The sequence below is a fragment of the Pogoniulus pusillus genome, chromosome 33 (genome assembly GCF_015220805.1).
Source record: "Pogoniulus pusillus isolate bPogPus1 chromosome 33, bPogPus1.pri, whole genome shotgun sequence".
NCBI classification, from domain to species: domain Eukaryota; kingdom Metazoa; phylum Chordata; class Aves; order Piciformes; family Lybiidae; genus Pogoniulus; species Pogoniulus pusillus.
In genome coordinates this window covers 12,918,440-12,934,193 of record NC_087296.1, presented here as the reverse complement: position 1 = coordinate 12,934,193, position 15,754 = coordinate 12,918,440, and the positions used below count along the sequence as shown (strand labels likewise).

The following is a 15,754-nucleotide window of genomic DNA, read 5'->3' as shown; positions in this document are numbered from 1 at the left end:
CAGGCTTCAACGCCTCCAGGGACAGCAGCTGCACCACCTCCCTGGGCAGCCCATTCCAGTGCCAATCACTCTCTCTGACAACAACTTAATCCTGACATCCAGCGTAGACCTGCCCTGGCACAGCTTGAGGCTGTGTCCCCTTGTTCTGTCACTGCTTGCCTGGCAGCAGAGCCCAACCCCACCTGGCTACAGCCTCCCTTCAGGTAGTTGTAGACAGCAATGAGCTCTGCTCTGAGCCTGCTCTGCTGCAGGCTGCACCCCCCCAGCTCCCTCAGCCTCTCCTCACAGGGCTGTGCTCCAGGCCCCTCCCCAGCCTTGCTGCCCTTCTCCAAACACCTTCCAGCACTTCAACATCTGTCTTGAACTGAGGAGCCCAGAACTGGACACAGCACTCCAGGGGTGGCCTGAGCAGTGCTGAGCACAGGGGCACAAGAACCTCTCTTGTCCTGCTGCCCACACTGCTCCTGAGCCAGCCCAGGATGCCATTGGCTCTGCTGCCCACCTGGGCACTGCTGCCTCATCTTCAGCTCCTGTCTCCCAGCACCCCCAGCTCCCTCTCTGCCTGGCTGCTCTCAGCCACTCTGGCCCCAGCCTGTAGTGCTGCTTGGGGTTGTTGTGGTCAAAGTGTAGAACCCTGCCCTTGGCCTTGTTCACTCTCATCCCTTTGGCCTCTGCCTGCTCATCCAGCCTGGCCAGGTCCCTCTGCAGGGCTCTCCTACCCTCCAACAGATCTTTTTTCTTCAAGTGTAGTTTAATTTTTGAGCTGTATCTTTTGGTGAGTTTCACCTCAGCCTTCTTCAGGCTCTTTACTGTGATACTCTTCAGAATGGAGAGTAGAAAGAAAATCGGTGAACATGAGGTTTGTAGACTTGTGGAGCAGGGAGGGTAGTTGAGTTCAGATTAGAGAAGTGTCCTGTAGAAGGCTTTTAGGTTGCATACTGAGTTGGGTTTACTCTCTTGGTTGTAAAGTGTTGCCTGGCAAGTTGTGTCTCAGAGGTTTGTTTGTGGAGCTTCAGTCTCTAGGTGGTACCTGGTATGGAAGTGTCACTCTTGAGGAATGGAAGTTGCCCAGAGGCTGTGCTAAGTTTGAGGCTAACTGGAGTATTTTAGTGAGAAAAATGAGATGATAGGCTGTGGGAAGAAGACAGTGCTGGTGTCTGCTTCACTCAGAGACTGGCTCAGATGTGTCAAAACAAGAGCACCATTCTCTGGCTCTGCCAAAGCTGATGCTCAGTCATGTCCCTCAGCACATCACTGCCACCAGGGATGGGGATTCAACCTTCTCCCTGGGCAGCCTGTGCCAGTCTTTGAGAGCCCTTTCAGGGACAAAGTTTCTTTTCACATCCAAAGTAAACCTCCCCTGGTGCAACTTGAGGACATTTCTTCTTGTCCTCTCACTTGTTCCTGGGGAGAAGAGACCAGCCCCCACCTGATCTCTTGCCCTGCCCTTGCTGTTCATTCTGCAGAGCAGCAGCACACACTGCCCCAGCTTTATGTCCTGTGTAACCTGTTTGAACTTCTGATTCCTGCTTTCTGCCTGTGTAGCCAGACAAGCTCAGCTTGTTCTGCCTTCTGTGTACTTACAAAATGAATTTACAAGGTGGGCTCCCTTCCAGCTATGGAACCTTCTGTTATTCCCTCAAATCAATCAAATGGACGAGCTCAGCAGGAGCCAGCAGTGTGCACTTGCAGCCCAGAGAGCAACCAGAGCCTGGGCTGCAGCAGGAGCAGTGTGGCCAGCAGGGCCAGGGAGGTGATTCTCCCCCCTCTGCTGTGCTCTGCTGAGACCCCACCTGGAGTACTGCAACCAGCTCTGGAGCCCCTGGGACAAGAGGGCTGTGGAGATGCTGGAGTGTGTCCAGAGCAGGGCCAGGAGGATGCTCAGAGGCTGCAGCAGCTCTGCTGTGAGCACAGACTGAAAGAGTTGGGGCTGTGCAGGCTGGAGCAGAGGAGGCTTCCAGGAGACCTTCTTGTGGCCTTCCAGGATCTGAAGTGGGCTCCAAAAAAGCTGGGGAGGGACTTTTGAGTCTGTGAGGGAGTGCCAGGAGTGGGGGGAATGGAGCAAAGCTGGAGGGGGGGAGAGTGAGGCTGGAGGTGAGGAGGAAGTTGTTGAGCAGGAGAGTGGTGAGAGGCTGGAATGGGTTGCCCAGGGAGGTGGTTGAGGCCCCATGGCTGGAGGTGTTTGAGGCCAGGCTGGCTGAGGCTGTGTGCAGCCTGCTCTAGGGTAGGGTGTCCCTGGGCATGGCAGGGAGGCTGGAACTGGCTGCTCCTTGTGGTCCCTTCCAACCCTGCCTGATTCTCTGATTGTATGAAATCCATCAGCAAATGGAGCAGCAAAGCTGAGTTTTCAGGGCAGATGTGGCTGGGTGTTCTCAGTGAGCTGTTTCTGTTGCTAGTGTAGCTAAAATTAAAATGTACTTCTTTCTCTGGGTTGGTAAAAGTGAGCTCCAGCTGCATTGAAGAATGTGGACTTTATTGTTCCATATTCTTCATTTCCAGGAAGCTCGTGGAGCAGGCTGGGAGAATGTTGACCTTGGTGCCCTCCTTTGCTCCTCTCATTATTTTTATTCAGTCCATCTGTGATCCTATTTCCAATTACCTGATCCTAAAACGAGAAAGAGAAAAGTTTGTAGATGGAAGCATCCTAGATGGATCCTCAGAGCTGTGTGATGGCTTTTGTGGATCCTGCTTCAGTGATGTTTCCAGGTCACAGGCTCACAGGATGCTAGGGGTTGGAAGTGACCCAGGGAGATCATGGAGTCCAACCCCCTTGCCAGAGCAGAACAATCCTGACTAACACAGGTCACACAGGAACACATCCAGACAGGGCTGGAAAGGCTCCACAGAAGGAGACTCCACAACCTCTCTGGGCAGCCTGTGCCAGTGCTCTGGGACCCTTCCAGTCAAGAAGTTCCCTCTCATGTTGTGGTGGAACCTCCTGTGCTGCAGCTTACACCCATTGCTCCTTGTCCTATCCCAGGGAGCAGTGAGCAGAGCCTGTCCTCCTGCTCCTGGCAGCCCTCAGATACTCATAAACATTTATCAAATCCCCTCTCAGTCTTCTCTTCTCCAGACTAAGCAGCCCCAGGGCCCTCAGCCTCTCCTCATCAGCCATGTCCTCCAGTCCCCTCATCACCCTTGTTGCCCTCCACTGGATCCTCCCCAGCAGATCCCTGTCCCTCTTCAACTGGGGAGCCCCAAACTGAAGGCAGTACTCAAGATGAGGTCTCAGCAGGGCAGAGTAGAGGTGGAGGAGAACCTCCCTTGGTCTGCTGGACACACTCTTCCCAATACAACCCAGGATCCCATTGGCCTTCTTGGCCACAAGGGTACATTGCTGTGCCATGGATGTTCTCCACCAGGATCCCCAGGTCCCTCTCCACAGGGCTGCTCTCCAGCAGTCACCTCCCAGCCTGTCCTGCTGCAGTTTATTCTTCCTCCCCAGATGCAGGACTCTGCACTTGTCCTTGTTGAACCTCCTCTGGTTCCTCTGTGCCCAGCTCTGTCTGCCCAGGGCTCTCTGGATGGCAGCACAGCCTGCAGCTGTCTCAGCCAAGCCTCCCAGCTTGGTGTTGTCAGCAAACTTGCTGAGCAGACTCTGTCTGTCTGTGCCCTCATCAATGGCATTGATGAAGATGTTGAAGAGGACTGGCCCCAGCAGTATCCCTGGGGGACACCACTGGTCACAGCTCTCCAGCTGGACCTGGCACCAGGTGTCTAATAGCTTGCTGGATTTCTTGCTCCTTGGCTTTTGAGAGTGGGGGGTATGAGACCCATGCAATTCCATTTTGTTTCACACTGAGTGACCCATTTCTTACTGATCTTCTGCCTTACTTCTGTTTTGTTTTTGCTTTTTCCCTTTCCCACTCTCCCCCCTTCAGGCTCATACATGATTGTGATTTCCTCCGACCACGACCCCGGAGAAAAGACTCGGCTGCAGCTTCCCACCATGAAAGAAAATGACACTCACTGCATTGACTTCAGCTACCTGCTGTACAGCAAGAGTGGAGCAAACCCAGGCACCTTGAACATCCTGGTTAGGGTCAACAAAGGGCCACTGGCCAATCCCATCTGGAATGTCACCGGCTCCACCGGCAAAGACTGGCTGAGAGCCGAGCTGGCTGTCAGCACCTTCTGGCCCAATGAGTATCAGGTAAGCTTGCAGTGAAGTCTCACTGCTTGGGAAGGTCTGTGCTGAGTTGGGCTGTTTGTGTTGGTTTTGGTTTGTTCTGAGAGAGAACTTTGCCAGTGACCTGGATAAAGTGATCCACTGCATCGCTGGAGTGGCTCCAGAGGTGGTTGCAAGATGGTCAGAGGGCTGCAGCACCTCCCCTGTGGGGACATGCAGGGCTGTTTGGGCTGTTCGGCCTGGAGAAGGTTCTGGGGAGAACTTAGAGCAGCATTCCAGGACCTGAAGGGGGCTACAGGAGGGCTGGGAAGGAATATTTAGCAAGAGTTTATTGTGACAAGGCAAGGGACAATGGCTTTGAGCTGGAAGAGGGGAGATTGAGAGTGGAGATGAGGAAGAAACTCTTTAGAGTGAGGGTGGTGAGACACTGGCACAGGTTGCCCAAGGAGACTGTGGATGTCCCCTCCCTGCAGGTGTTCCAAGGCCAGGTTGGATGAGTCCTTGAGCAACCTGGGCTGGTGGGAGCTGTCCCTGCCAAAGGCAGGGGGGTTGGCACTGGGTGATCTTGAAGGTCCCTTCCAACCCAAGCAGTCACCTGGCTCAGTGGTAAGGGCAGATCATAGAACCACAAAATAGTTTGGGTTGGAAGGGACCTTAAAGACCATCCAGATCCAACCTTTCCTAGTGTCCTGGATAAAGTGATCCATTGAATTGCTGGAGTGTGTCTAGAGGTGGTTGCAAGATGGTCAGAAGGCTGCAGCACCTCCCCTGTGGGGACAGGCTGGGAGATGTTGGGGCTGTGTAGCCTGGAGAAGAGAAGGTTCTGGGGAGAGCTTAGAGCAGCATTCCAGTACCTGAAGGGGGCTACAGGAGAGCTGGGAAGGGATATTTGGTAAGATTGACAGGACAAGGGGCAATGGCTTTGAGCTGGAAGAGGGGAGATTGAGAGTGGAGATGAGGAAGAAACTCTTTAGAGTGAGGGTGGTGAGACACTGGCACAGGTTGCCCAAGGAGGCTGTGGATGTCCCCTCCCTGCAGGTGCTCCAAGGCCAGGTTGGATGAGTCGTTGAGCAAGCTGTGCTGGTGGGAGGTGTTCCTGCCCATGGCAGAGGGTTTTGAACTGAATGATCTTTAATCTCCCTTCCAACCCAAACTGTTTTATGAATCTGTGCATCCATTCAGAGTAAGTAATTACCTGGAGATGAGCATTTCAGTGGGAGGTAATGGTTCAAAGTTATCTGTGAGTGTTTAATAGGGAAAAAAAGAAGCTGGGAAAAAAGCCTTATTAGGAGAAATAGTGAGGTTAAAGTCCAGGAGCAGCTGAAATGATAAACACCTAGGAATAAAGTGCCTGTGCAAGAGTAAATTGTAGCTGTCTTCCCTCCTTTTTTGGTTGTGCCTGTGTTACTATCTAATTACATGATGGTTAAGTGTGGCTTTTTGCAGATGACATTTGCTGTGCAGGCAGAGTGATGCTCACCTAATGAGCAGCTGCTCAGGAGGTGCTTTATTTCCCCTCCTGCTTGCTCACTGTGGGACAAAACCACCTGCAGTGCAGGACTGTTGTTTAGAGAGAAAAATCATCTTGTTGTCACTAGATGTTGTTATTTGATTTGTTTGATTAACCTGAGAAAGAGCCTGCAGCTGCTGTGCTCAGTGGGTATTTGATAGGAAGGATGAGTCTCATGCACAGACATTTTTGCCTTGGTTGGGGGAAAGAGTTGGATTAGATGCACTCATCTGAGCTGTTACACCACGAGGTGTTGTGGCATTGGTGTGTGTCTTGCTTGCAGCCCCTCCTCTGAGGATGCTTCAGGTCAGTAGTGCTCTTGCAAGAGGTTTGGATGTCCAAATGTTTGCAAGGGAAGCAAAGTGGCCTATGATACTAATAGAAGTTTCTTTTCTTGCTTTGACCAGCAAACTGTTGTGTATGAGGGATGTAAGAAGCAGCTTCTCACCAACTGATGCCTTTCACTTTACTGTTCAGGCATCCCTCAAGGCTCAGCATGACTCACATGTTGGATCCAAACTGGAACTTGGGAGGTTCCACCTTGCCATGAGGAAGTTGCCTTTACTGTGAGGGTGCTGGAGCCCTGGTGCAGGCTGCCCAGAGAGCTTGTGGAGTCATCTTTCAGGGGCCATCTGGATGTGCTCCTGTGTCACTTGCCCTGGGTGATCCTGCTTTGGAAGTGGGAGTTGGACTGGGTCATCTCTGGAAGTCCCTTCCAACCCCTACCCTTCTGTGCTTGCATGATTTTGTTTTGATCATAGAGTCACAGAATTAACCAGGTGGGAAAAGACCTCTGGGATCACTGAGTCCAACCTATCACCCAACCCTTCCAGTGAACTAAAGCCTGGCACCAAATGTCCCATCCAGCCTCCTCCCAGACACCTCCAGGGACAGTGACTCCATCACCTCCCTGGGCAGCCCATTCCAACACTCTCTTGCTGTGAAAAAATTGCTCCTAACATCCAGCCTGAACCTGCCTTGGCACAGCTTGAGCCTGTGCCCTCTTGTTCTGTCCCTGGGTTTCTGGCAGCAGAGCCCAACCCCACCTGGTTACAGCCTCCCTTCAGGTAGTTGTAGACAGCAATGAGCTCTGCCCTGAGCCTCCTCTGCTGCAGGCTGCACCCCCCCAGCTCCCTCAGCCTCTCCTCACAGGGCTCTGCTCCAGGCCCCTCCCCAGCCTTGCTGCCCTTCTCCAAACACCTTCCAGCACCTCAACATCTCTCTTGAATTGAGGGGCCCAGAACTGGACACAGCACTCCAGGGGTGGCCTGAGCAGTGCTGAGCACAGGGGCACAAGAACCTCCCTTGTCCTGCTGCCCACACTGCTCCTGAGCCAGCCCAGGATGCCATTGGCTCTGCTGCCCCCCTGGGCACACTGCTGCCTCCTCTTCATTTTATATTATGTTTATTTTATTTTTGTAAGTGAATACTGCAGGACTGCTTCTGAAAGTGCCTTTTCTAGACTTCTCTGCAACTGCCATCAAAACATCTGCATAAACAGGGAGCATCAGTGCAAGCAGCACTACTTACAGGATGCAACTGATAGCACTTACTAGAATGTTATGTCTTCCTTTTTGTGGTTCCCTGGTTTTAATATTTATTTATAGAGGGATTTAATCTGTCAGTGACATTGAAACTGGGTGAAATCTGATTTCAAGTTCTGAAACCTGGTTTCATGAAGCTTGGCTTCCGAGGAGGTGTTTTATTAACCCTTTTATGTTGCCAGAAAGTAGCTTTTGGTGTGCTCAGAACCAGGAGCCTTTTATAGCAGCAGAGTAGTAATCAAGTCTAGCAGTATTATATGCAGTAAATCAGGTTTCTGCTGACAGCTGGCCAGGCCTGACAATGAGATTGGTGGTTGGGGCCTTATCTTAGCAACATGGCCATTTTTCACTTACATTATAGCCTTCACATTCTCTCTCTCCATAGACTGCACTTAAATTCATTCTTTCCCTTGCTTGGTCATCCAGCAGAATATTGAAGTCTTGTGTCACACAGCTGATCTTTGAATTAAGGAGTAGTCCTGTGAACAACTAACTGTGGTGTAAGCTGCTGTGATTTGTGTAGGACTCATCAAAGCAGAGGGGAAATCTGCATCCTGTCCGTGCACACCTCCTTGGGTCTGTATATTTGTGGCTTCAAGTGGTCCTTTGAGGTCTGGAAGTCAGCATCACTCTTCATTGTTCCTTCTCTCTCTTTCATGTTAGGAGGAGTTACTCCTCAGCACAAAAGGCTTTTTTCATTCTTCTCCTAGGAGTTCTTAGCTGCAGTGCTCAAGCTGATGATTGAGGCACTTTGCTCTGCCCGTTGGTCAGTGAGCTTAGCTGGCACCAAGGGAAATGTGCAATGCTTGCTATGATGAGATGGAAGAGGCTCTTTCCTAAACTGGGAATTGGATCCCTGCCTGGACTAGCAAGGTCACTGCTGCAGATCGTTGTGGAGCACAACTGTTTGCATGTCCTTTGTTATTCAGGTCACTGCCAGCTCCTTCACTTGTGGCTGAAGGAAGAGAGCAGAGATTAGCAGGGGCCGAGCAGCACAGGTTATGTGCCAAGGAAGGCTCCCGTGTTGACCTGAAGGTGGGCAGGAGGTGGCACTAATGAAGTGCTGCACCTCAGCTGATGAGCTCCTGACCAGCATTTCTGTGCTCTGAAGCTTTATTGCTTCTGGTCAAAACTGAGAGTGGCTTTGTGTGCTGCTTCAGGATGTAGTTCAGTGGTCATGGTAGTTAGCTTGTGGTTGGACTTAATGACCTTAAAGATCTTTTCCAACCTTAATGATTCTTTGATTCCCTGATTCTATGCTATAGACAGAGACATTTTTGGATGGACATAATAGTTCCTTTTGGATGGGAATTGTGAGATAATGACAATGATCATAGAATCATAGACTCATAGAATCAACCAGGTTGGAAGAGACCTCCAAGGTCATATTATTATTATTAGACTCTCATTATTATTTCTTCTAAATAATCCATTTACTTACCTATTTTTTACCATAGTCTGTAGAGCAGTTCAAAAGAAGCAATTTATTTTCTACCCAAACATAGTCCAGTTTATTGCAGTAGCTTTAAAGGATCAAACTGAGCCATTTGTTTAGATTCATATCCTGTGTCTGCTGGCAGATAACTATGGCAGCTCCTAGAGCAGTTCATGCACAGGGCAAACTCATGGTCAGACCTCTCCCAGGATACTCCTCCAGCTTTCAGCTTATTTGTGTCTGAAGAGCTTTGAGCTCAAGAACCAAAGCAGTGCTTTCCATAGAATCAGAGAATCAGTCAGGGTTGGAAGGGACCCCAAGGACCATCTAGTTCCAACCCACCTGCCATGGGCAGGGACACTCTACCTTAGATCAGGGTATTCCTGTCAGTATGGCTCACAAGCTGCTGGTGTCTACAGTGTGTCAGAGAATGGTAGGGGTTGGGAGGGACCTCTGGAGGTCATTGAGTCCAACCCTCATGCCAAAACAGCTTCACCTAAAGGAGATCACAGAGGAACATGTTCAGGTGTGTCTCATATGTCTCCAGAGGTACATGTTGTGAAATCCTAGTGCTGATTCCATATTAGGACCATTCCCATGGCTTTATCCAGGCATGGGATCTCTAATTCTGTTGTATTTTCAGTGCAGGGAGGGTTGACAGGCCTGTAACCATGGGATTTGTCTTCTGCTAGCAAGGGAGCTGCATCTTTGCAGGATCACAGAACGTCAGGGGCTGGAAGGGACCTCCACATCTCATCCAGTCCAACCCCTGCCAGAGCAGCAGCACCCAGAGAAGATCACACAGCAACACATCCAGGCAGGTTCTGAATATCTCCAGAGAGGGAACTCCACAACCCCCCTGGGCAGCCTGTGCCAGGCTCTGTCACCCTCACAGGGGAAAAAAATCCTCCTCCTGTTTAAATGAAACTTCCTCTGCCTCAGCTTCCACCACTGCCTCTTGTGCTGTCCCTGGCATCACCCAGCTGAGCTGGCTCCAGCCTCTGGCACTCACCTGCACATCTTTATCAGCATGAATGAGGGCAGCCCTCAGGCTCTTCCTCTCCCAGCAGCACAGCCTCAGCTCCCTCAGGCTCTCCTTGCAAGGAAGATGTTCCACTGCCTTCATCATCTTTGTGCCTCTGTGCTGGACTCTCTCTTCTGCTGTCCTTTAACTTGTGGATGAACTGTTGAGGAAAAGGATTTCATTACAGGATCCTTTGGGCTCAAGACTATGATTTGATGTTGGTCCTTGTTAGTTCTGGAAGCTTTTCTTAATCATTCCACTGGAAATGTGCCACCTTTGACCTGCCTCAAGTTGGCTTCAAAGGGGAGAAAATATTTGGGGCTTTTTGTCATCCAAACATTACAACTGTCTGGGGGTTTGGCTCTGTGTTGGCTACTCCTCTTAACTCCTGGCTTTACTTGAGCTGTGGTGTTTATTCCTGTCTGGATGCCTTGTTTTGTCTGCAGCTTCTGTTCATCACCAACTGCTGAGGGCTGGCTCTTCAGCTTCTCTCACAGTCCTTTGCCACTTCCTCTGCTGTTTGTCTCATCCCTTTTGAATCTGCTTGCTTTTGTTTCTTTCTTTGGTGCTGAACACAGTGTCCCAACACTGCCTTCTTTGGTGTCTTCCTGTGTGTGTTTTCCTGCCCCGGCAGATTGGCCTGGCTCTCCTGGGGGCACATCCTTGCTTGAGACTGTGAGGTGCAGTTTGCACTGAGCTTTGGCCTTTCTGCTTTGTCTTTCTGTTGCATCTCTCCTCTTTTCTGTAACCTTTGATCAAAACCTGGTAAACTCTTGACTTGGAAGGGCAGATCTCAAGCAGCAAATTTCTTGATTTCAAGATCCAGGCTGGCTTTAGATTTCAATATCAAGGCTGGCTTTAGATTTCAATGCCCAGGATGGTTTTAGATTTCAAGATCAAGCCTGGCTTTAGATTTCAATGCCCAGGCTGGTTTTAGATTTCAAGATCAAGCCTGGCTTTAGATTTCAATGCCCAGGCTGGTTTTAGATTTCAAGATCAACCCTGACTTTAGATTTCAATGTCCAGGCTGGCTTTAGATTTCAATGCCCAGGCTGGTTTTAGATTTCAAGATCAAGCCTGGCTTTAGATTTCAATATCAAGGCTGGTTTTAGATTTCAAGATCAAGCCTGGCTTTAGATTTCAATGCCCAGGCTGGTTTTAGATTTCAAGATCAACCCTGACTTTAGATTTCAATGTCCAGGCTAGCTTTAGATTTCAAGATCAACCCAGACTTTAGATTTCAATGCCCAGGCTGGTTTTAGATTTCAATATCAAGCCTGGCTTTAGATTTCAAGATCAAGGCTGGTTTTAGATTTCAGTGTCCAGGCTGGCTTTAGATTTCAATGTCCAGGCTGGCTTTAGATTGCAAGATCAATCCTGGCTTTAGATTTCAAGATCCAGGCTGGCTTTAGATTTCAATATCAAGGCTGGCTTTAGATTTCAATGTCCAAACTGGCTTTAGATTTCAATATCAAGGCTGGCTTTAGATTTCAAGATCAAGCCTGGCTTTAGATTTCAATGCCCAGGCTGGCTTTAGATTTCAAAATCAAGCCTGGCTTTAGATTTCAAGATCCAGCCTGGTTTTAGATTTCAATGTCCAGGCTGGCTTTAGATTTCAAGATCAATCCTGGCTTTAGATTTCAATGTCCAGGCTGGCTTTAGATTTCAAGATCAATCCTGGCTTTAGATTTCAGTATCAACCCTGGCTATAGGTTTCAGGATCAACCCTGACTACAGATTTCAGGATCAAGCCTGGCTTTAAGTTTCAGGATCAAGCCGTACTACAGATTTCAGGATCAAGCCTGACTACAGATTTCAATATCAAGCCTGGCTTTAGACTTCAAGAAAACCAAATGAATATTTATTAACACAAGAGAGCTTTTTCCCCCCTTCTTAGAGCAGCCTGGTTTTGCTAGGTTGTGCAGCTCATAAATTCATAGAGTGGTTTGGGTGAGGGACCTGGAGCCCTGTGAGGAGAGGCTGAGAGAGCTGGGGGTGTGCAGCCTGCAGCAGAGGAGGCTCAGGGCAGACCAGGAGGCACCAAAGGCAGAACAAGAGGACACAGTCTCAATCTGTGGCAGGGCAGGTTCAGGCTGGATGTTAGGAGGAAGTTGTTGGCAGAGAGAGAGAGATTGGCATTGGAATGGGCTGCCTGGGGAGGTGGTGGAGTCCCCATCCCTGGGGGTGTTTAAAAGGAGTCTGGATGAGGCACTTAGTGCCAGGGTTTAGTTCATTAGAAAGTTAAGTGCTAGGTTGGACTCGATGAGCTTAGAGGTCTGTTCTAACCTGGTTGATTCTGTAGTTCTGTGTTGGAAGGGACCTTACAGATGATCCTGTTCCAACCCCCTGCCATGGGCAGGGACACCCCCACTAGCCCAGACTGCTCAGGACCTCATCCATCCTGGCCTTGAACACCTCCAGGGACAGAGCATCCACAACCTCCCTGGGAAACCTCTTCTGGTGCCTGACCACCCTGATTGTGAAGAATATCTTCCTAATACCCCAAATGCTCCTCGTAGAGATGCCTTTAGCACCCATTCTTTAGCACTCTCTTGGTGGAGAATCCTGTGAGAACCCTTTGTGGCTCTGAAGAATTTGAGCTGACCAGCCATGAACTATTTTGTCCAGAGTCCAACCTCTAAGGTTCTCTGATTCTGCAGTTCAGTAACACACAATGAGATGCCTTAATCATCCCTTTCTTTCTTTCCTCCCTACTTTTCCTCAGCTAAAAGCACTTTTAACTGTCTCACCCTTTAGCACTATCACTAATGATTGAAAATTGGACCCCTTTGGGGATATCTCCAAGTAGGCAAGGTGTGCTTTCTTCTCAGAAAGGCTTTGTAAACCCCTAAGTGTTCTCCTTGCACTTAATCAAACCACTTTCTTTCTTTCTGCAGCTTATTGAAGAGTTACTCAAAGAAATGCTTTTTGTGATGAACTTTCTTATTGCTTCTGCAAAGCTTGTCAGTACAAACAAAACCTCACCTTTTTGGAGCTGTTAGGCTTCCACACTACCATGTTTATCCTATCTGTCACATTCCTGTCTCCTATCTTCTGAGGTGTTTATAGATTTGGTGAGGACAAAGCAAGATTTAAGTTCCAGCAGCCTGATTGCCAGCAACGTTGTGATGATTTAGCTGTTGGGCTCATGAAGCACTCTCAGCTCTCCCAGGGCTTTCCTACCTTCCTAGAGTGGGCTTGAATGTTTCACTGAATCCACCAGGTTGGAAGAGACCTCCAAGATCAACCAGGCCAACCTGAGCTGGAGAGGAGCTGAAAGTTCATTGAGTTCCAAGCCCTCTTTCCATGGGCAGGGGCAGCTGCTAAGTACTACAGCTCATAGATTCACAGAAGGGTTTGGGTTGGGAGGGATCTGAATCATCCTCCAGTTCCAAACCCCCCTGCCATGGGCAGGGACACCTCCTACCAGCCCAGGTTGCTCAAGGACTCATCCAGCCTGGCCTTGAACACCTCCAGGGAGGTTGTGGAGCACAGAAGCACCCAATGTGATCAAAGATCACACTGAGTGCTTCTCTGCTCCAAAACCTCCCTGGGCAACCTGTGCCAGTTGATCACTTTCTGTGCTTCTGTGCTCCATAACTTCCCTGGGCAACCTGTGCCAGTTGATCACTTTCTGTGCTTCTGTGCTCCATAACTTCCCTGGGAAACCTGTGCCAGTTGATCACTTTCTGTGCTTCTGTGCTCCATAACTTCCCTGGGAAACCTGTGCCAGTTGATCACAGTCCTGTGAGGAGAGGCTGAGGGAGCTGGGGGTGTGCAGCCTGCAGCAGAGGAGGCTCAGGGCAGAGCTGATTGCTGCCTGCAGCTGCCTGCAGGGAGGCTGTAGCCAGGTGGGGTTGGGCTCTGCTGCCAGGCAGGCAGCAACAGAAGAAGGGGACACAGCCTCAAGCTGTGCCAGGGCAGGTCTAGGCTGGATGTCAGGAGGAAGTTGTTGTCAGAGAGAGTGATTGGCATTGGAATGGGCTGCCCAGGGAGGTGGTGGAGTTGCTGTGCCTGGAGGTGTTGCAGCCAAGCCTGGCTGGGGCACTTAGTGCCATGGTCTGGTTGGTTGGGCAGGGCTGGGTGCTAGGTTGGACTGGCTGAGCTTGGAGCTCTCTTCCAACCTGCCTGATTCTATGATTCTATGATTTTGTGACCTCCAAAGCTCATCCAGTCCAACCTCCTGCAGTCAGCTGGGACATCCTCAACTAGATCAGGAGGTCTCTTCCAACCTGTTTGATTCTGTGATTCTGTGAGTCTGTGACTGTCAGTTCAGGTCCATGGCATCACAGAATCATAGACTTGTCTTGGTTGGAAAAGACCTCTGCTAAAGAGAACCCCACTAAAATGGGCTGAAATTGTGCCAGGGGACTTTAGTTTCAATATTCTGAATCATTTTTCCCCTGCAGCACTGCTCAGGGATTGGCAGAGGCTGCCCAGGGAGGTGGTGGAGTCCCCATCCCTGGAGGTGTTCAAGTAATGTGGAAGTGGCACTTGGGGACATGGTTTAATGGCCATGGAGGTGTGGGGTTGATGGTTGGATTGGATGATCCTAGAGGGCTTCTCCAGCTGAAACACTTCTGTGGAGCACTGAGACTTGTATGTAGCCAAAGAAGTTCTGGATGGTTCCTTTTGTCAGGGGGTTTATCTTTTATCATTCCTCTCTGTTGTTGGTAGTCATAATTAGTTATTATGTAAGAAACTTAGATGCTGTCATATTTTTATCAGCTTTTGCAAGTTCCTGTCCCTGCCTAAGAAAAATTGTGACTCTCAGACTATCAAGGAGCTGGCAGTGATAGACTCTGCCACTCAGCTGCTCTGGAAATAGCCTTTTATTCACAGAAGAAGTGCAGTGAATGAAGGAGGGTCATGGCAGAAATCAGGGATGTGTGCTTGAAGGAGGTGGTGAAGGGAAGGCAGAAATTGATGGTACTTGAGCTCATTGTACTGGCTCTCATTTCTCTCTCTGGAAAGATTAAGTCATGATCTGTGCTCTGCAAGGGGTTTCCAGGGGCTACCCCTCTGCAAATAGAGGATTATAGTGCAGGAGTTGGCAGTGTGACCAGCAGGACCAGGGGAGGGATTGTCCCACATTCCCAGCACTGGTGAGGCTGTGCCTCAAATACTGGGTTCTGTTTTGAGGCCTCTACTCCAAGAAGGACATTGAAGTACTGGAGTGTGTCCAGAGAAGGGCAACAGGGGTTGGAGAACAGCTGAAGGAGCTGGGGGTGTTCAGTGTGAAGAAGAGGAGGCTGAGGGGAATCACAGAACCATAGAATCAAGCAGGTTGGAAGAGACCTCCAAGCTCATCCAGCCCAACCTAGCACCCAGCCATAGCCAGTCAACCAGGAAGAGACCTCCAAGCTCAGCCAGCCCAACCTAGCACCCAGCCCTGGCCAGTCAACCAGACCATGGCACTAAGTGCCCCAGCCAGGCTTGGCTTCAACACCTCCAGGGACCTCATTGCTCTCTACAGCTGCCTGAGAGGAGGCTGGTGCCAGGCTGGAGTTGGTCTCTCAAATATTAAGTGACAGAAGAAGGGGAAATGGCCTCAAGTTGCTTCAGGGAAGGTTTAGTTTGGATATTGGGAAACATTTCTTTGCTGCAGGAGTGGTCACCTCCCCTGCTGCAACTTGAGGCTGTTTTCTGGGGTTCTGCCACTATTTAGTTGAAAGAAGTATCCCACCTGTTGGAGTGGATTACTTCAGCAAGGTACCTTGGCTACCTAGGAGAAACCTCTAGTTTTTCTGTGGCCTCAGGGTCTTCTGGAGTCATTTGCACGTGGTCCATGAGACCTGTTTGTGTACCATTCCTCTTCTGGAATTGTTCTGTAGTCAGGAACCTTTTTGGTGTTAGGGTTTTGTTGCTTGCTGAGCTTTTGGTGAGTGTATCTGGATCTTTGCCTCTGTCTCAGACAAAGCAATAGCAAAGGGCAACACAACCCATGGCTCATCCTCTGTGCTGAGGTGAGATGCTGCAGTAGCACTTGAGAGCTGCAGGGCAGGGTGAAGAGAGGTTCACTGTGTTGCTGGAGGAGGGGCAGATGGTTTGGGAATCCTTGCAAGTGCTGAGCAGGGCAGTTCCTGGGGTTGAGGTGGTGTCACTCCACTGT

General features: G+C 49.9%; 1 protein-coding gene across 11 annotated transcripts in view; it reads left to right on the top strand.

Moving 5' to 3' along the window:
• PTPRK (protein tyrosine phosphatase receptor type K) overlaps positions 1–15,754 on the top strand; it is a 609,180-nt gene that overhangs the window by 184,214 nt on the left and 409,212 nt on the right. For all 11 annotated transcript variants that reach the window (XM_064170307.1, XM_064170306.1, XM_064170297.1 and 8 more), the window contains exon 3: positions 3,882–4,153. In XM_064170307.1, coding sequence (XP_064026377.1) covers positions 3,882–4,153 — 272 coding nt within the window. The remainder of the gene's footprint in view (positions 1–3,881; positions 4,154–15,754) is intronic.